The sequence below is a fragment of the Sinocyclocheilus grahami genome, unplaced genomic scaffold (assembly GCF_001515645.1).
Source record: "Sinocyclocheilus grahami isolate Dianchi unplaced genomic scaffold, SAMN03320097.WGS_v1.1 scaffold173.1, whole genome shotgun sequence".
Lineage (NCBI taxonomy): Eukaryota > Metazoa > Chordata > Actinopteri > Cypriniformes > Cyprinidae > Sinocyclocheilus > Sinocyclocheilus grahami.
Genome location: NW_015505352.1, coordinates 592,169 through 613,582, shown reverse-complemented (window position 1 = coordinate 613,582; position 21,414 = coordinate 592,169). Strand labels below are relative to the sequence as shown.

The following is a 21,414-nucleotide window of genomic DNA, read 5'->3' as shown; positions in this document are numbered from 1 at the left end:
TTTGCTTACCCTGCCCCTCTCTTCCGTGGGGTGACGAGCTGTTCTCATGAGACTGTAAACTTTAGCCGCGGAACTTGTTAACTAGCACATTATTAGGAAAGGCGATTTGCAAAGATTCATAAAAAAAACTATACTCACTTCTTCTGTAGGTGAAGCTGGATCACGAATGATTCACACAAACATAAACACATTTAGGTAGATCAGGGGGCGCAATCCCTTTAAAAACAAAAGTAATCCACTGTGTCTTCAGCCGCTCAGATGTTGGAAGTAAATTACATTCAACAGCAAAACACTTCAATCGCTTAGGAGACATTCTTGTCTACTCCTGCTCCGTCATCGAAACAATGGCGGACTGTTGACAGCTCACTCAGGGCAGGTCTATGTTGAAACGCCAGTGTCTGTCTACAGTCGTGGGACCAGCCTGGGCCTGTGTGACGTCACTCAAGAATCTGTGAACGGCTTTATTAAGATTTTTAAAAAAGCACTGGTTGGATTTTTATCATTATAGGGTGGTTGTGTGTACACACTGCCAACACATTTGTTCAAACACCATAAAAAAATTACATTTTTCATCTGATGTCCCCTTTAATGGAATTCTCAAGTGGAATTGAAATTCTATTCATCATTGTGTTTGTACTTGAGCAGACCATTAGTAATCCTCACTTAACCAAACCTTTGGATGGTTCAAGCTTTCATTTGGCCCCATCTGCCATCATCCACTTTGCATTTGGTATACTGTGCTCTCTTTACTTTACTGTAACTTGGTGAGTGACTGTACAGCTGTAAAGTTCCATCATTTGGCTGAGACTTGATGCCCAGTCTAGTGCTGGCGGTCGGTCACATGTATAATCTGCATGTGGGAAGGGCTGCAGCAGCAGAGGAACGTGAAGGCTGAGATTCAGTAAAGCTGGATGCTTCAACAGAAAGTTAAGCAGAAGAAGGAGAGAGCACCAGAGGCTGTTTGGAGTGGAGTCGCTCAGCCCCCTCAGGGCAAACTCACTGCTCTGCTTCCAGCCTCTCTCACATGTTCAGCTCTGCCACATTTCATCAGTACAACTCTGAATCCCTGACTATCAGCACTACTGCAGTGGGCTGCACAATACTGCAAAATAACAAGATATTCAGGGCTTGAGGAATGGTTTGATGCATCTCAGATGACTTATTTTCATTACGTAATGATAGTAATTTTATAATAATGGGTTTAGAGTTTTGAGGAAACATATTTGAATGTTTTGAATATGCAGTATGATTGGAGTTTGATTGGCGTGAGCCAGAAAAGAGTGGTTTAACCACAAAACACAAAAGAGGTAAGATATTACCGTCTACAATAAAAGAAAAATTTTACATCAAAAGATACATTCTGTTATATATATTATATTAAATAAAATATAAATGTTATTAAATATTCAGTTTTATGTTATATATGAAATAATATGAAATAGTACATTTTAGTTTCATATAATAACTGGTGCAATTAATCGTTAAGAAATTAAATATAATTAAGTCATATGCTGATAAATTAACAATTTAGTTTTAGATATTTGTATGTGTGATTCATTGAAATTCATTCAACTTATCAGCATATCACTTAATTAGATTTAGTTTCATTAGTTGATCCACATGCACCAGTTATTAATTTATCATTTTAAATATATATTTTAAATATAATTTATATTCATTATTTATTTATTCATTCATTAATTATTAATTGTATTATGTATTTTTATTATTGTATGTAATATAATTTGTAGTAATACTAGTTTATATGAATTATACATTTAATTTTATATAGAAAATAATGTAGGAATGTATATAAAATATGATGTTTAAGTTTTAATATAAACATGTAAATGTTGATAACTGGCTAATTGCAATTAATTTTATATATTATGTTTGTGTTTTGTTTAATATATTAAATTATATTATAACATTTACTTTATATATTCAACTTTTCAACTTGTTTTTGTATAATTACTAATGCAGTTTGACCTGTCAGTTTAACAGTCACACTGCATTTCTCTTAAAGGTTTTTTTTTTTTTTTTTGAAAGGAAAGCAGATGAAGACATGTGGCTTAATTCTCCTCCTCCTCCGCTTGCAAATTGCTCTCTCTACACATGTGATTTTGAGGATGGCTATCCCTCCATGTGCACTGTCTCTCTCTCGCTCTGCTATTCTCTCTTCCTCTAGTGTCTTACATAATCCTGCTTTCATAACCGCCCAGTTAATTATGCAGAGGTAATACTTAAACCCCAAGAGCCCAGAGGTACAAACAGAAAGGTCCCCAGCACACACCAACACACAGAATGCCCACACCGCAGAGACATTACACACTCACACAAGCTCTCCAACTCACACACGAGAGATATCCGGATCTCAGCATCACACACAGTTACTCACATTTCAGACGTAAAACTGTCATCATAGTATTTGTGTCTAATCTAATCTCAAAACCCTGCTTGTGTTGTGGTTGTGAATCGGTGATGAAAGTGTTAATTATTCTGTTATTCCGTATGAAGTCCACTCAGTCACGCAAGCCTTGCAGTATGATAAAAGCACATCACCATGGGAACAGACTTTCCACAGCGATCCAGCATTGAAGCATCAATTAAAGCAAGGGCCTTTATTACCTCGATAACTGTGATTTTACTTTATTACGCCATTTGTTTATAATAAAGTTTAATCAGACTTAACCCACTTGTATCCTTTGAGACGGGATGAAAGGACTCATCCGTCTTTTTTCTATCCCTTACAGACTAATTTGAAACTGTTGCTTCCTCGTATTTTCCGCCCCTCACCCTCTTGTACAATTATTACTAAAGCTGTTCCTGATAATTAACCTTTTTAATGAAAAGATGATAATGTTGCATATTTTACATATTATCTTTTCAATGGGCTTGTAATCCTCTCTCCCATTCGCAGATAATGCTTTTAGGACCATATAATTTCAATTTTTTAATTAATTTTTAATCTCATTAGTGCTGGCTTTTTGTTTTATTACATTTAAATTTCAAGCCTGAAGTCACATCCTCTTTCTCGCCCTAATATTTGTCGGTTTTTGTTAAGTTTTAGGTTCAGTATTCTGCTGATCATTTACTTCTATCCCATGGAGATTAGAGCACAATGAAACAAACGTTTGCTTTTTAAAACTCCATTAGCCCCTTTTCCACCAGCAATGCAGAAGTGTTGTGCTGCATAGCATCTGCGGACACTTTATGTTCTCTGTCTGTCTAAAATAAAACTATTTTGATTAACTGATATTATCTAAATTAATAGCTATGAATTTTGTTGCGTATTTACATCAAAAGCAGATTTTGATGGGAAAAAGATGTTGAATCAAATTACTTCAGATGATAAAATAGTGATGTGACAAAAAAATAAGCATTTGCAGTTGTTTAATTTACAATCTATTTGCCATTTGAAAGCTTCATTTTAGTGAATCAGCAAAACAGATTCGTGTGTATCTTCCTCAAACAACTGTAAGTCATTTTCGATCAGAGCTGCACAGTGAAACAAAAGTTCACATAGCAAATTTTCTCTGTTAATCTAAAATGTTTTTATATACAAATATTATCTGAATTGGTAGCTATGAATTTTGGGAGATACTGAACCAGATGAGTTTAAAAATAGCATCTTAAATATTGAACATTTGCAGAAGTATTTAAAAATCTAGATGAAAATCTAGGATCAGTCAAACAGATTCATGAATCAGTATTAATACTCATGACTCGAGTCATTTTTTATCCTTACTGATTCCTAAGATTCCTTGTTTTGACCCCACTCAATCCATAAAGGAGATATGAGTCGGGAAATCCAAATCTAAGCATTGTACCCGTTTAAACAAAGTACAAACAGAGAAAAAAGCAAAAATTGCTCAAATTCCATAAGACTTTGACTTGAAAATTCCTAACATTTATTACAGCTTTGACTTTCCCAAAGGACATTATTGTAAGAAGTAAATGTGTTTCTTCCTGTATCTCTTGCACACACCAAACAACTTTACATTTGTTGTAACGGCTCTTGCACTATCTTCCTACAGAGACTCGGCCATCTCCAGCAATAAGACCCCTCACAACAGCTCCATCAACCACATCGAGACCGTCCTGCAGCAGCTGGATGAGGCTCAGGCTCAGATGGAGGAGCTCTTCCAGGAGAGGAAGATCAAACTGGAGCTTTTCCTTCAGCTCAGGATCTTTGAGAGGGATGCCATTGATGTGAGTTCACTGTATAACTTGATCAAGTGTCTGTGGGGGGACAGTGTGTTTTAAAGAAGTAATTCACTGAGAAATGTCAATTCCGTCATCATTTACTCACCCTCATGTCATTCCAAACCCATATGATTTTCTTTTGAGGATACTCAAATCCACTCAAATTCGTTTTCATTGTATGGGAAATAGCGGCCAGTACTTTTCTGTTCCACAGAAGTCGTCGTCTTACTGGTTTGGAAATGAGAGTAAATATTGACAGAATCTTCATTTTGAGTGGACTGTTCCTTAAACTAGGGCAATATTCCATCAGCGCACAGTTTGCGTCTCCCTGATGTCTAATATGATTTACTAGCAATTAATAAGCTCCAGTCTTCAAGGATGATCTGCAATTACAGAGTAATTACTCTTTCTCCAGTTTGCACGCTTACAGAAACACTCACTCAGAGAGAGTTTATAAAGTGATGGAGGAAGTTACACACACATTGCCCTAAACGCATAAGAGCAAGTCAGGGCGGGGCACTTTGTTTCTTGTCCGGGGTGATCTCACATTATTAATGGCATCTGTGACTCTCAGACTGCGCTCATATGTTGTCTTATTTTTCAGATTATCTCAGATCTGGACTCATGGAATGAGGAGCTGTCACAGCAGATGAATGACTTCGACACAGAGGACCTGACGCTGGCCGAACAGAGACTGCAGCACCACGCTGATAAAGCCCTGACCATGAACAACCTCGCCTTCCACGTCATCCACCAGGGCCAGGAGCTGCTGCAGTACGTCAACGAGGTGCAGGCGTCTGGTGAGTCAAATGTGCCAATATGGGCTTTTGAGTATATATACATTATAGCTACTTTCACTTTGAGTTTGGGGGTTAGTATTTTTATTTATTAGTTATTTTTTTGGTATGAAATTAATACTTTTATTCAGCAAGGATGGATAACATTTATTGAAAGTGACATTTGTAATGTTACAAAACATTTTCATTTCATATAAATGCTGTTCTTTTAAACTTTATATTCAATAAAGAATCCTGAAAAAAAATCATGTTTTCCCACGAAATATTAAGCAGCACAACTGTTTTTAACATTGATATTAATAAGAAATGTTACTTGAGCACCAAATCAGCATATTAGAATGATTTCTGAAGGATTATGTGACACTGAAGACTGGAGTAATTACTGCTAACAAAACAGCTTTATCATCACATGAATAAATTACATTTAGAAAAATTTTAACATTAAAAACTGTTCTTTTATTTTGTAATAGTATTTTGCAATATTACTTTATTTTACTGTTTATTTTCATCTGATATATGCTTTGGTGAGCAACTTACATTCTCAATTAACAGTGTTGTTTTTGTTCATTGTTTTGACCGTACTCTCAGTCTATGAAGCAGATAAGTATTGAGAAGTCCAAATAAAAGCATCGTGTTGAGGTACAAATAGAGAAATTATTGATCAAGGTACAGATAGAGAAAACTGAACTAATATGTACCAAAATAATAAATATGTGACCCTGGACCACAAAACCAGTCATAAGGGTACATTTTTTTAAATTGAGATTTATACATCATCTAGAAGCTGAATAAATAAACTTCCCAATCCATTGATGTATGGTTTGTTAGGACAATATTTGGCCGAGATACAACTATTTGAAAATCTGGAATCTGAGGGTGCAAAAAAATCTAAGAAAATCGCCTTTAAAGTTGTCAAAAGTCCTTAGCAATACTATGATTTTTTTTTTTTTTTTGATTTGATACTAATCAAAAATTAAGTTTTGATATATGTATGGTAGGAAATTTACAATATCTTCATGGAACATGATCTTTACTTAACATACCAAAGATTTTTGGCATAAAAGAAAAATCGATAATTTTGACCTATACAATGTATTGTTGGCTTTTGCTACAAATATACCCGTGCTACTTATGACTGTTTTTTGTCCAGGGGTCACATATATATTTATATAGCAGTCCTACAGTTTAGACCAGTACACACCTACTTTAAAACATTGTCCTCAGCTAGTGCTCAGATCTTTGAGCTCAGACTGGCATAAAGGAGACATCTCACATAAATGATGCTATAGGTCATCCAGTGGTCATTGGCCACAGAGCTGTGGGGCAGTATGCATATGTATTAGGTTATATTTCCGACTGAGCTTGTTCACTGAATTCGGTCTCTGCACAGACATAAGGACTGAGTGGGTGTTTGGACTGGTCTCTAGGGCAGACTGGAGATATACATGTTGGATTGTAATCTTGCTCTCATGGTCATAGGAAATGACAGTTACGACGTCATCTGTAGCACTTCAGTCCTAAAACGAGAGTTTGCAGTCCAGCAGTTTCATGATTGTTGTTAGTGAATAACATGAGAGCTGAGAATGTGGCATTTCTTCATGTTTTCCAGGTGTCGAGTTGCTGTGTGACCGTGATGTGGACATGGCCACCCGTGTACAGGATCTCCTGGAGTTTCTACATGAGAAACAACAAGAGCTGGACGTGGCCGCAGAGCAGCATCGCAGACACCTGGAGCAGTGTGTGCAACTGCGCCACCTACAGGCTGAAGTCAAACAGGTAATGCACAGGCTATGTTCAGAAAGGAAGCTTACTACATACTGCTCAATATATACTTTATTCACGGTATATATAACGATTTGTGTTTTTTGATCTCTTCACTTGTTGCAGGTTCTGGGTTGGATCCGTAATGGCGAGTCAATGCTGAATGCAGGTCTGATCACGGCCAGTTCACTTCAAGAAGCTGAGCAGCTGCAGAGAGAGCATGAGCAGTTCCAGCATGCTATCGAGGTCAGTGCTGCTCATATTTTGGTTCAAATCTTTTCAACATCTCCTTGCCTTTTTCTCACAATAGACTCATTACTGTAATTATAATAGCTCAAATCATAGTTATTGTCAACATGTATTAGCACTAGCGTGCCCCCACATATGCACATGTTTTTTCAACTAAGGGCAATTTTACCTGTGGGCTGCAAACATAAACTCAGTTTTCACTCTATAATTACTTTTTAATTTGCCCACTAATAATGACCAACAGTGAAGTCTTTTTGCCTTTTTTTCTAAACCAACAAAATATAATTTCCACCACATGTCAATTTATCTACCAACAATCTTTGGTGCAAATAATATTTTATAAATTTCTGAAATAAAAGCGCTGTCTCCTTAGTCTTGCTAAGGATCATTTCATACCTAGAATTTATGTGCCTTAAATACAATTAAATCATTTATTTTTTAATAATTTGACAATTCATGACTTGATTGGAAATGACACATGATAAGGAGATTCTGTGATATTTAAAGTGATCCCTTTTCTTTGTTTTTTAATCCCATATTGCAAATTTCTCAAGCTCACTCACACTGTTGTTCTGGAACAAGTAATAATAGTAAATTAAAATCTATACTCTACCGTTCTCAAGTGCACATTAAAATGATCACAAGTGACTGTAAAAACCTTTATAATATTACAAAGGCATTCTATTTCAAATAAAAGCTGTTCTTTTGAACTTTTTATTTATCAAAGAATCCTGAAATAGATATACAGTATATATCACGGTTTCTATATTAAGCAGCATAACAATGGTAATAATAAGAAATGTTTCTTGAGCATCAAATCAACATATTAGAATGATTTCTGAATGATCGTGTGACACTGAAGACTGGAAAAGTCACTTTTGCCATCACATAATTAAATTACCTTAAATTACTGTATTATTGATCAAATAAGTGCAGCCTTGGTGAGACCCCATACGTTTATATGCAGTAAAAGGTATTTGAAAATAACTGAAGGCATGGTGTAAGTTTTAATATGACCTTAATATATAAGTTCAAATCTTGTTAAATAAAAAATCAACCACTTGAACCTAAACATGTCGTTGAACAAACACATGCACACAGCAATATGAAACCTTATAATGTCTGAACATATTGATTGATGCTTTAGTTGGCCATTTATCTGCAGCTGTAGCTCATAGATGATCCTGCCAAGGCCTGAGCTTTCCTCTGTCTTATGTGCTCCTGCTTAGACAGTCTGTTTGCTCTCCACTTCCCCTCCTTTAATGAAGAACCAGGATAACATCAGAGCCGCTGTCACTGTATCGCTATTGGGAACCTGAAGGCACAAAGACTGCCTATCAAAGGAGCCTTCTCATTTCCTCCTACCATCAGACTCCAGTTCTTGCTGTTTCTGTACTGAATACTGAGGGATGCTCAGTTTTTCAAGATAGAATCTGTAAACCACACTTTGTGGACGAATAATGAACTATCAGTCGTATCTTACCGTCTGTTGTCTTAAGCCATCTGACTCATGCCCCTCTATCTTTTTTTTAATCTTTGTCCATGCAGGCCTGCTGTTTTATTCCTTGTCTTTGTGTGTCTTATCTGACACGTTTTCTCTTCCTCTCAATAGAAAACCCATCAAAGCGCCCTACAGGTCCAGCAGAAAGCAGAGGCCCTGCTGCAGGCTAATCACTACGACATGGACATGATCCGAGACTGCGCTGAGAACGTGGCCTCCCACTGGCAGCAGCTCATGCTGAAGATGGAAGACCGGCTCAAACTGGTCAATGCATCTGTGGCCTTCTATAAGACCTCTGAACAGGTCTGTAGAAGGGTTTGACACGTCAAGTTGTTGACACGTCATAGCTGTGCATTTAAGTGTAGATTGAACAGTATTCATTGACCAATCATATCCAGGTCTTTTATAATTCATACTGTAATGAGTTTAAAAGGCCAACAGGCAGTTGAAGGCTCATCTTCCCGTCTATGCTGAAGGTGTGCAGTGTGTTGGAGAGTCTAGAGCAGGAGTACAAGCGGGAGGAGGACTGGTGCGGAGGAGCGGACAAACTGGGGCCCAACTGTGAAACCGACCACGTCACCCCCATGATCAGCAAGCATCTGGAGCAGAAAGAGGCCTTCCTTAAGGTAACGTATCCAAAGCCAGGGGGCACATCATTATTTGAGTCAGAGGAATCGATCTCTTACTGAATCATCTGAAGTCAGGCAGTCAGTAAAACAAACAGGTGGTATCTAGATACTTAAAACAGAGTACAAACAGCATTCACCTGCAAACAGAAATCTACTTTTTGAGAGGTAACTTTGAGAAGATTCGGCTACAGCTGTGTCATGTGAATAAGCAGCCATACAGACAAAAAATGTTTCCATCACTGTTTTTCATGTGTTTTTCTAGGTAAACGGCATAGAATAGCAGCAATATAGCCTTTCCTTGGTTACCACTGTAAACAAAGCAGCGCTGCACTTATTAACACTACTTTAATATGCATTATACAGGGACAAGATGAACATGTGGAAGATAGTGATGTAGAGATTCACTCAACTCACGATGTGATACAATTCACTATATTGATTTCACAATACGAATTTCTAAATTTTTTTACAAAATGAGATTTAAGAAATTATAAATGAAAAGGTGTCCTTTTGTAATAAATAATAACTATAGCTTGGACAAAATGCTGCACGTTTCTTTGTGAAATTAAATATGTGACTATGGAGCACAAAACCTGACTAAAACAAAAAAAAATGTTTTATTGAGATTTATAAATCATCTGAAAGCTGAATAAATAAGCTATGGTTTGTATTTTTTTTTAGGATAGGACAATATTTGGCTGAGATACAACTATTTAAAAATCTGGAATCTGAGGGTGCAAAAAAAATTTAAATATTGGGAAAATCGCCTTTAAAGTTGTCCAAATTAAGTTCTTAGCAATGCATATTACTAATCAAAAATAAAGTTTTGATATAATTATGGTAGGAAATTTACAAAATATCTTGGAACATGATATTTCCTTAATATCCTAATGATTTTTGGCATAAATGAAAAATGTATAATTGTGACCCATACAGTGTATTTTTGGCTATTGCTACAAATATACCCGTGCTACTTAAGACAGATTTTGTGGTCCAGGGTCACATATGTCAAATAACAAAACTAAATAGAAATTTTAAAACAAACCCCAAATCAAATAAATAATACAAATAAAGGAAATCTCTTAATATAAACAAAGGCTTTGTCTGTGCTCTTTCCTTTTACAATAAGAGGCAACCACTGTATTTTAATCACGATCCAAACAAAGATGCTGCATACATGCAGCATGAGCAGTTTTTTAAATCTAAATTAGACTATATAACTTTGAAATTTGAAGCAAAAGCAAAATGGTCTGACTTGAGTTTTGTGAAACTGTATATAAAACACATCTGCACGAAACAAAAACAGCAGATGGTCTGAAGGAAAACACAAATTCACTCTCTGCCAGCAGGTGGTGCTTATGGAACAGCGGTAATATAGCCTTTCCTTGGTTACTGCTGTAAGCAAAGCAGCACTGCGCTTATGAACACTACTTCAATATGCATCATACAGAGAGGCAAGATGAAAAGAAAATAGCATCTAAACATTTCTAAAGACAGTCAGTTCCCCTCAGAGATACATTCACATAAACTCCTACCCCCAATTGTATTGTGATTTGTTTAGCATCTCAACGATTTTAATCGTGACATATTTGTATCAACCGGCTTGCGGTGTATTGTTACATCCCTAGCGGTAAGATGGACATTCGACTATATAATTTTGTTTAAAATCATGATTAAAATGTATAAAACTTGTACTGTTGCTGTTTCTGATGGTTTGGTCTAAAAAATCTCAAGTCTTGCATACGTGTGTAATAGTTACACGAATAGTAGACATACTCTAGCAAAAATAAAACTTCGCTTACAGTTGAATTTTTTACAGTAGCATTTACTGAATTTTTAGTGTTGTTTTTGCAACAACCATTTTGACAGTGTTTGGGTCATTTCTTCGTTGTTATCTCTGTTGCAGGCATGCACGCTGGCCAGACGGAATGCTGACGTGTTTCTGAAATACATGCACAGAAACAGTGTCAGCATGCCGGGGATGCTGAGTCACGTCAAAGCACCAGAGCAGCAGGTCAAAAGTGAGTTCTGGCCACAGCTTGACGTCAAAACGTTCCTGATTATTACTTAGAAATATTGCATAAAGGATGATATACAGACTGTGTATTATCCTGCTAATGAAGCAGCTATGTATTAAATATATTAATAAATGGACAGGAAATATCAATTTTAGTGTTAACGAGCTATTTTTGTGACAAGTTGGAGGCTGTGAAGTGATGAAACAGACATGACTGGGTTAGCATTCAATCATACAGTTTAGCAGACTTTATGCAAAAATATATAGACTAGAGTACCACAACTGACCAATCAAGCATTCCAGAGAGACGTATAATAAACACATGGAGCCCCTTGTATGTCCCTGTAGTATATCAAATCCTGTACCACTTTTCAAACCACAAGGCTACAGATGCTGCCTCTCTGCGTATTTTTTTCTTATTTACCAGTCTTCCCTCTGCTGGCTCTTTGGAGATATGACAAAACACAGTCTGTCTTCCCCATAGGGGTTTAGATCCAGAGCATGTTGATTTTACATTCTGCAAGCCATCTAAAATAGCTGTGGTGTGCCATCTAGTGGCCGAGCAGTGCGCTGCACCCTCACTTGAGTTTTTAGCAGCTGGCCCACTTTGACCCACTTTAGCCCAGTTTAGAATGTGTGCATTGTGAATGCGGCCTTGTTCTGTTCAGAGTGTGCTTATAATGACTCAGATAAGGAAACCGTAAATGGGTCAGGCCTCTGCCGCACAGATAAGGGCGGCTTACTGCAGAATGGTGACAGCATTACTCCACTGGGGATCGTCACTTTACCTTCATCCTACACACACACAACATTGTAAAGTGCATCTGCTTGTGTAGCAATTTTATCTTTAGTGCTCTCAATTTAAAATGTATTTAGTCAAATAAATTGTTTATGTAAATTTAATTTGATCAAATATTAAAAAGGTGTTTAATAATAATAATAACCACAATAATGGATTTTCCTATATTAGAGAAATTAAAACATTACCCCTTTAATTTAACATTTTTAAATTAACAATAGTTAATTAATAAAATGAATAAATCTGAAATGTTTTAATTATGTATTAATTCTATCATAATAGTAATAATAAGATACATTTATTATTATTGTTGTTATTTTCCTACCATCAGTTAAAGCAATAAATATTCAAGATTCAATTACCCATTTAACATTCAATTTTATAACTAAATGGATTAAGTTTTATGCAAAAATACTCCAATTTAATATAATCTAATCATTTCATAATATTTTTTATAATAAAAGAAGTCAGTATGTTTAATTTTTGAATTGTTTATTGCTTGAAATGCACTGATGGTTGGCTAACCATAATAATAACAATAACAAGTGTAATAAAAATAAATAATAATAGTTTTATTCTTATTTTCCTACTATCAGTGCATTTCAAGCAATAAACAATATAATTCAAGAAATAAACAAAATGTTAACTTCTTTGTAGTGTCTGTTCAATGATTTACTCGTCTGTCACAATATTGTTTGAATTATCTTAATTTGAGGGCGTTCTCAGAAAAAGATGAATTCGATTAAATAATCTGTACATCTAGTATCTACTAATTTCTATTGATTGAGAGCACTAGTTAAAATACATATATTGAATATTATGATTAGCATGATTTCAGTGGCTTGCAGCTAACAGTTACAAAGATCTGCGCTGGTGTTCAAAGTGTTGTGCTTCAGAACTGCGTTGTACATCATGGTTAAGAATGATCATGTGTGATTTTGTAGATATCCTGAATGAGTTACTGCAAAGGGAGAATCGGGTCCTGCACTTCTGGACCATGAGGAAGAGAAGGCTGGACCAGTGTCAGCAGTATGTAGTGTTTGAACGCAGTGCCAAACAGGTTTGATGTCTCCCTCTTCCTCCATCTGTTCCTTTGATGTCTGATTATTCACTTTTTCTTGGCCCAAGGCTGAGACTGACAGACTCATGACTCACTGCCATGGCTTTAATTAAACTGCACAGAGACATTATAATTAACACATTTACATTTTTCATCCTCTGTTTGTATGTGTGTATTGGGATGTGTGTGTCTGCATATGCCATAGCATGTCTTCTCAGTTCATTTTAGGTTTAGTCATGAAAATGTTGTTTTAAAACAATGTTTCTCAACTTTAGGACCCAGATTAGGGCCATAGCGTTTGCTTGGAGAATGACATTAATAATAAATATATGGAAAATACATATTTTAACTATGCACATTTATGTTCAGTTGTGTTTTGTTTTTGCATTTAGCATTGTTTTACCTCACTGTCTGCAACGCACTTGCTATGAATCACTATTTTAAAGTGTTTATTTCTCATTGTCCAGGCTCTGGAGTGGATCCATGACACCGGTGAGTTTTATCTGTCCACACACACCTCCACAGGCTCCAGCATCCACCACACACAGGAGCTTCTGAAGGAGCACGAAGACTTCCACATCACAGCCAAGGTACGACTGCACCACAGCGATGACAAACACCTGGGCTGCTCCTTTTAACTCTGCAGTTACCTAAAGCTCATTTTCTTCCTGTGTCCCCAGCAAACCAAAGAGCGGGTGAAGCTGCTGATACAGTTAGCGGATGGTTTCTGTGATAAGGGCCACTCCCACGCCGCTGAGATTAAGAAATGGGTCACGGCCGTGGACAAACGCTATCGAGACTTCTCCCTTCGCATGGACAAGTATCGCACGTCTCTAGAGAAAGCCCTCGGCATATCATCAGACTCAAACAAAGCAGTATGTGTTTTTTTCTCATAATAGTGTGATATCTGATCATTTTGAGTCTTGACATATCACATGCTAACATTTGAGTAAATTCGCATGGTTTGGAGCCATAATCTGGACAAATAGTTGTGTTTTTGCCATCAGGCTGTCAGTAGATTAAGATAAGTATTTTCATCAATCATTTTACATACTCATAATTTTTCATGTACATCGTATTCTTAAGACCTGTATTCTGGTCAAGTCTTTTCAAATAATTTTTTTATACAAGATTTACAGTTATTAGAATATTCCTGTATGTAATAAACATTCAGAATACATTCAATCTTATTTCCTGATATTCTTTTCTAGAAACACTTGTTTTAATTGTAGCTATACACAATAAACTAATAAGCGATTCACACTCATGTCCATAACAATGACAGACAAATGCAATAAATTGCATACGGTTAAAGTATTTATTCATATTTTGAATTAGGGTTTATTTTTATATATACAGTTTAAATTTTAGTTTAAGTATTAGTAATTTTATGTGCTAGTTTTAGATTGTTTGTCATTTTAGTACTTCACATCCACATAGTAGTTCACATCTAATATTTGTTTTGTTTTATTTCTGCTACCAGAATATTTTTGTGCATAATCAGTGGGAATAGTCCTGAAAAAGATATGCAGTCAGAAGACTGTGGGACAAAAACAAGTTGTGTTTAATTTCCAGAGTAAAGACCTGCAGTTGGACATCATTCCAGCCAGCGCTCCAGGGTCAGAGGTAAAACTTAGAGATGCTGCCCATGAGCTTAACGAAGAGAAGCGCAAGTCTGCCCGCAGGAAGGAGTATGTCTGATTTACTGTTATTTATTGACCGAAAGGTCACTGAAATATTCTAATGAATTCTTGTACTTTTAGATTGAGAAAGATTTACATTGTTTATTTTTTCCATTTGAATAGCTTCATCATGGCTGAGCTGATTCAGACAGAAAAAGCTTATGTGCGAGACTTAAGAGAGTGCATGGATGTGAGTATTTTGTTGTATATTATTAAAGCTTTTATTTGGATCTTTTGTCCTGAATTATGGAAAATCGAAGCAAATCACGATAAAAATGTCCTTATTTCAGACTATGATGTAAATAAATTTGAACCTTTTCCTCTCATCCAGACATATCTGTGGGAGATGACCAGTGGTGTGGAGGAGATCCCACCAGGGATCGTTAATAAAGAGCATATCATTTTTGGTAACATGCAGGACCTCTACGAGTTCCATCACAAGTGAGTTCATTTATAATGCAAATGCTTTAAGCATTTTTTTAAGAATATAATTTTTTTTAAGAATAAATTCTCCCGTACAAAATCCAGCAAATTAGTTTCCAGTCCCCTCTGTAAGTGGCTCATATGGATCGCTCTTTTTTTTTTTTTTCACCAGTATTTTCCTTAAAGAGCTGGAGAAGTACGAGCAGCTTCCTGAAGATGTGGGCCACTGTTTTGTGACTTGGGTGAGTAGAGTTAATTGTGTTTGAATACTAATATTGTATCTGCTTTTTTCAGATTAAGGTCATTGAAATGCCTCTTTCATCTTTCATCAGGCCGATAAGTTCCAAATGTACGTGAACTACTGCAAGAACAAACCAGACTCCACTCAACTTATTCTTGAGCATGCTGGAGGATATTTTGAAGTGAGTTGAATGTTTCTGTTATGATTCATGTATTTTATTCATTTTGATCATTCATCATTTCTTCCTGTCAGTGGCCAATTTGAATCCCAATTGTGAAAGTCGGTGTATTCAAATTCTTGTTACAGGAAATCCAACAGAGGCATCGCCTGGCCAACTCCATCTCATCATACCTCATCAAACCTGTTCAGAGAATAACCAAGTACCAGCTGCTCCTCAAGGTAAAAACATCTTGAATTCATCCCGAAACTTACGGAATGGTTTGCTTGTAACCACTTTAGTGGTAATTGGGTTTGCGTTTGTAGGAGCTCCTGACGTGTTGCGAGGAAGGCAAAGGTGAAATCAAAGATGGCCTGGAGGTTATGCTCAGTGTTCCCAAGAGAGCCAATGACGCCATGCACTTGAGCATGCTGGAAGGTGAGTGGACGCGCGCACACAGACACACAAAGACACATATGGGGCAGATGAAACGGTTTCTGATGGCAGTGAATGTCTTCAGGGTTTGACGAGAACATTGAGTCCCAGGGAGAACTGATCCTGCAGGAGGCGTTCCAGGTGTGGGATCCCAAGACCCTGATCCGTAAGGGACGGGAACGTCACCTGTTCCTCTTCGAAATGTCACTGATTTTCAGCAAGGAGGTTAAAGACTCCAATGGCAGGAGCAAGTACATCTACAAGAGCAAGCTTTTTGTAAGTTTCACATCAAGATTAAAGCACTGAAACATCTTTTTATGCAGAGGATCTGATTGTTTGAAATGCTTTGTTTTGGCTGCAGACCTCTGAACTGGGTGTTACTGAGCATGTGGAAGGAGATCCGTGTAAATTTGCCCTCTGGGTTGGACGGACCCCAACTTCAGACAACAAGATTGTCCTCAAGGTAACCCTCTTTTTTGACTTTCTCTTGCTCTGTTGACAAGCATGGCACTGTTTTGGTCCAGCTTTCTACGTTGCATTTCTGTCTAGCTCGTCTCTTTTGCACTTTAACAAGTAAAAGGTTGAATATTTGTCAAATCCTAATATTCTGCATGAAGACTTGTTTTTACTAACTGGGGAAGGGAATGTCAATTATTTTCTGTAGTAATTGACAGCTTGCCTCAGGTGCTCTTGATATGATTTGACATGAAATATTCCTTAAAAATAGAACACCTCAGGTTGATCCTAAAGAGAATGTTAACAACAACAAAAATCTATTTGTATCAAACTATGACAGTGGTTATATGGGAAGATCTTGCATCTTTGGTTCTGACTGGATGTTAATAAAGTGCAAGGAAACAAAGACCAAGAATAGTCTCTACTGTTGGTGGCTTATGTGCATTGCAAGTGGCTTCTGTCTCACAGTAACTGTTAACTGACTGCATGCTGCTTTAAAACTGTAAGGCTACTGTGTTCAAAACTTTCTTTAGTGAAATGTGACAAAATTGCATAGTTATTTACTGTCCATTTATATGTGGTTTACATCATATAAGCTGAAGAAAAATTCTCTGCTTAAATCATTCAGTGTCATGTATTTCATTATTAAAACTACAAACACATGTACACACAAACACACATATATCTTATCGCTTATATATATATATTATACTTTTTTTTCACACTAAGAAAATAAAATATATTAAACTATATAATATGTATGTATATAAAGGCAGTAGCTTATATTCTTTTTATTTGAAAAATAGTTTTAAATTCTACTTATTAATCATAATTTACATCTTCAAATGGCAGTGACTAATGTATAAACCATGTATCACAACACGTTGGCAAAATTGGCTCTAAATTATCAAAAAATATGTTTATTAATGTTGTCCTAATGTCTTACCGGCCACTGTCTCATGTAGTATGATATATGGCATTTTATAAAGCAGTAAAATCTTGTATATTTCTATATTTCGAATGAAGCTAAGTCAGGGATGCAAACATGGATCCATGGTGAGTACAGCCACACAGATAACTCACCCTTAGTTCACCATAGAACAGAAAATCAATGTGTACTCTTACTCAACATTTTGTATTTCTCTGTGTGTTCTCTCTCCACCCACATAAACACAGGCGTCCAGTATTGAGAACAAACAGGACTGGATAAAGCACGTCCGTGAAGTGATTCAGGAGCGCACTGTGCATCTGAAGGGGGCACTGAAGGAGCCCATCCACATCCCCAAACCTTCCACAGCCAAACATAAGGGTCGCAGGTACACCCCCAGGCCAGTGAAACATCTCTTTTCTTACTTAAATATTAGAAAGAATAATAAGAATATTCATTTTGTCCTTTTTTACCCTTCAGCTTCGTTTTACTGTTGCTGGATTTATAGTTTTCTTAGTATGTGGAACCATAATAGGACTAGGAGTCAATTTCCTGTGTGTGTTTATGTGTGCAGGGATGGAGAGGATCTGGACAGTCAGGGTGACGGCAGCAGTCAGCCAGACACCATCTCACTGGCCTCCAGGACCTCACAGAACACACTGGACAGCGACAAGGTGAGGATACACCTCCTGTCTGTGAGAATGACTCTTAAACCTTTCAGAGCTTCTAATGTTGATCTCAGTGAAATTACTGATGAAACTGTTTGCAGCGTTATTTTAACATTATGGATATACTCTTACAATATTTATGTTATTTTGAAATAGTTTGTTTTAAGTTTTCTTTTTCATTTTAGTTTAGTTTTTAGTTTAATTCTATGTGCTTCGTCATTTTATTCATTTTTATTTAATATTTATATTTGTAATAATTATAGTTCTAGTTTTAATCATTTTAGTACGTCAACTTAAAACGATAGATCACCCAAAAATAAAAATTCTGTCATTAATTCAGCCTCATGAAATGAAATGTTGAAATGTTGCCTTGGCAATTTGATGAAATAAAAACATGCAGGAAAAAAATTAACTTAAGTTTGCAATTTTGTTTTTCTTCTATATATATATATATATATATATATATATGTAGATTTTTTTTTAAGCTTTTTCGATTAATAGTAACAATTTTTAGTCATTTTAGTTAACTGTAACAACACTGAATGTTAACCAAAAAATGTTGTTAACAATATCAAGGACAGGACAAAGACACATTGTGTTGATAATTAAATGAGAAAAAATAGCAGTACAAAATATTAACAAAACAGCTTACATATTCAAAGAATAATGCACAAAGCACACTGTGGCCATAATACACTATAAATAATGTACCAGTAATATATATTAACAAAAATTTATTCACAACACAATAATTTCTAAACAACTCATGCTTTCTTATTCTATTACTTCTGGGCAGGTTTATACATTTAAATGTTTATACATTTTTCAAAATGGTTTGATCTGTAGCATTTTGATCATATCACATTTATTAAGCTTGAAATATTTCTTCGCAATCAAATCAACAATTTCATTTTTTTTTTATTGAATTATTCTTGTTTTTCTCATTTCTCTCCCAAAGAAAGTGTTTTTGTTTTTTTCCCTTTTTCCCAACATTACTGAGGGGTTTACCGTTAAAGAAATTGCAGGATATGACAAAGTATTTTTAACTATCCATTTGCAGTTTTGCAATCAGGTCTTTATCCAATCACACAGTGTTTTGGAATGAAAGGTGTAAATACAATATGGCTAAAAAAGTCTAGACTTTCAATTTCAGTTTTCCAGTTCTAGCTCAGTTCCAATCATGTTTGACTGTGAAATTCAATTCATGTGAAAACAGTTTTTCTGATCATTTTAAACCCGAAATGGAAATCTTGTCATATGGACCCCCGTCACACTTGGCAGTAACACGCAGCTTTTAAGACTGGATCATTTGGAAATAGTCATGAATGAATTCATATCACATTTATTAAGCTTGAAATATTTCTTCGCAATCAAATCAACAATTTCATATTTTTTTTATTGAATTCTTGTTTTTCTCATTTCTCTCCCAAAGAAAGTGTTTTTGTTTTTTTCCCTTTTTCCCAACATTACTGAGGGGTTTACCGTTAAAGAAATTGCAGGATATGACAAAGTATTTTTAACTATCCATTTGCAGTTTTGCAATCAGGTCTTTATCCAATCACACAGTGTTTTGGAATGAAAGGTGTAAATGCAATATGGCTAAAAAAGTCTAGAGTAGTGGTTCTAAATTATGGAGTCCAAGCAAACTTTCAAGGGGTCCACTAAGTGACTTAAAAGTATTTAAATTAATAAATGATTATTAATATATTGAAATAATCTAACACTAAATTAAAATAAAGATCAACAAAACAAAATGAATTGTGGTTCACTACTTTAATATGTCAACACTACCAGTTCTATTAAATAAGAAGTTGAAAACAAGCAGTTTTGTCATAATTACTATAGAAATACTTGTAATATCATACATTGGGGGAAGGAGGATCCTTCAAATATTGTGTTGGGCAGTGGGAGGCCTTCGAGTCAGCAAGGTTGAAAACCACTGGTCTACATATAATCTGACCATGAAATGCATGTTAATGCCAGCCTTAGAGATAAGAGGTTTTTTTCCCTTACATATGAAATAATCTAACACTAAATTAAAATAAAGATCAACAAAACAAAATGAATTGTGGTTCACTACTTTAATATGTCAACACTACCAGTTCTATTAAATAAGAAGTTGAAAACAAGCAGTTTTGTCATAATTACTATAGAAATACTTAATAATAATAATATCATACATTGGGGGAAGGAGGATCCTTCAAATATTGTGTTGGGCAGTGGGAGGCCTTCGAGTCAGCAAGGTTGAAAACCACTGGTCTACATATAATCTGACCATGAAATGCATGTTAATGCCAGCCTTAGAGATAAGAGTTTTTTTTCCCTTACATGGAATATAAATCAAGGATTCTCAAATCTGGCCCACGAGATCCACTCTCCTGCAGAGTTTAGCTCTAACCCTAATCAAACACACCTGAGCATTGTCTTCAGGATCATTAGAAAATCACAGGTAGGTGAGTTTGATCAGGGTTGGAGCTAAACTCTGCAGCGCATTGGCCCTCCAGGGCAAGATTTGAGGAACCCTGATATAAATCTTCATCCTATAGTCTCTTTTATTATGGCTACAGTGGGATGAAATGCTCGAGTTATAGCTGGTCTCATTGCTGCTCAAGAACAGCTTGTGACACTAATTTGTTTTTCTCTTTTGTTTTGTTTGGGCTGTATTGTTTGCCATAGCATTACGTTGATTTGTGTCCTGTCTTTGTTTTATCTCAGTTCCCATACCTCTCCATCTGACATCCTCCCTTTCTGGCCTCCCTCCTTTCATATCACTTTTCATTGCTTTCTTTTCCCATAACCCCCGGCTTATCAAAAGATCCAAGAACCCCCTTCTTTCTACTTTTGTTTGCTGTCTTTTTTTGGTTCTTGTTTTTTTTTGGTAGAGATTTAGAAGCAGACCACTTCCTGAGAATTCCACATTGAAGTAGTGTTCTTTTAGAAGCGGATTCCTCATTTTGGTTTGATACTGTTATTCCACTTTCATCTAGACAAGACCCTTTCTGTTGTTTAAATCTTTCGGATTTAAACTTAGAACCACAAAATGCCTTGTCTCATCCTTTTTCATTTTTCCCCTCTTCTAATTTTTAATTTATTTTACGTTGTTGTTTTATATACATATGAATTGGTCCAAACTTTTATTTGATAGTCCTGCTAACGTGCTGGTTTTTGATCGGACTGAGTTCCTCAAACACGTTCAGATACAGCTTCAGAGTATCAGGGGACATGCAGTGTTAGACGTTTGTGTGCAGGTCTGTGCAAATGCCAACTTCAGGGAGCTGTGATTCGGTAGAAAGAGGGTCATGTGCCTTACAATCTGAATCTCAGAGACCACCCTCACTCTTTACCCCTCTAACCAACCCTCCAAACTCCACCCATTCACACCCCCCCCCCCCCCCCACCTGCAGC

General features: G+C 36.1%; 1 protein-coding gene across 1 annotated transcript in view; it reads left to right on the top strand.

Moving 5' to 3' along the window:
* LOC107593576 (triple functional domain protein-like) overlaps window positions 1–21,414 on the top strand; it is a 72,832-nt gene that overhangs the window by 40,605 nt on the left and 10,813 nt on the right. Inside the window, 21 exon segments of the mRNA XM_016283353.1 lie at window positions 4,038–4,212; window positions 4,811–5,006; window positions 6,613–6,779; window positions 6,891–7,010; window positions 8,626–8,817; window positions 8,991–9,140; window positions 11,050–11,164; window positions 12,904–13,019; window positions 13,487–13,609; window positions 13,700–13,894; window positions 14,595–14,710; window positions 14,825–14,891; window positions 15,033–15,142; window positions 15,297–15,366; window positions 15,457–15,546; window positions 15,672–15,764; window positions 15,849–15,960; window positions 16,043–16,233; window positions 16,319–16,420; window positions 17,590–17,729; window positions 17,916–18,015. Coding sequence (XP_016138839.1) covers window positions 4,038–4,212; window positions 4,811–5,006; window positions 6,613–6,779; window positions 6,891–7,010; window positions 8,626–8,817; window positions 8,991–9,140; window positions 11,050–11,164; window positions 12,904–13,019; window positions 13,487–13,609; window positions 13,700–13,894; window positions 14,595–14,710; window positions 14,825–14,891; window positions 15,033–15,142; window positions 15,297–15,366; window positions 15,457–15,546; window positions 15,672–15,764; window positions 15,849–15,960; window positions 16,043–16,233; window positions 16,319–16,420; window positions 17,590–17,729; window positions 17,916–18,015 — 2,740 coding nt within the window.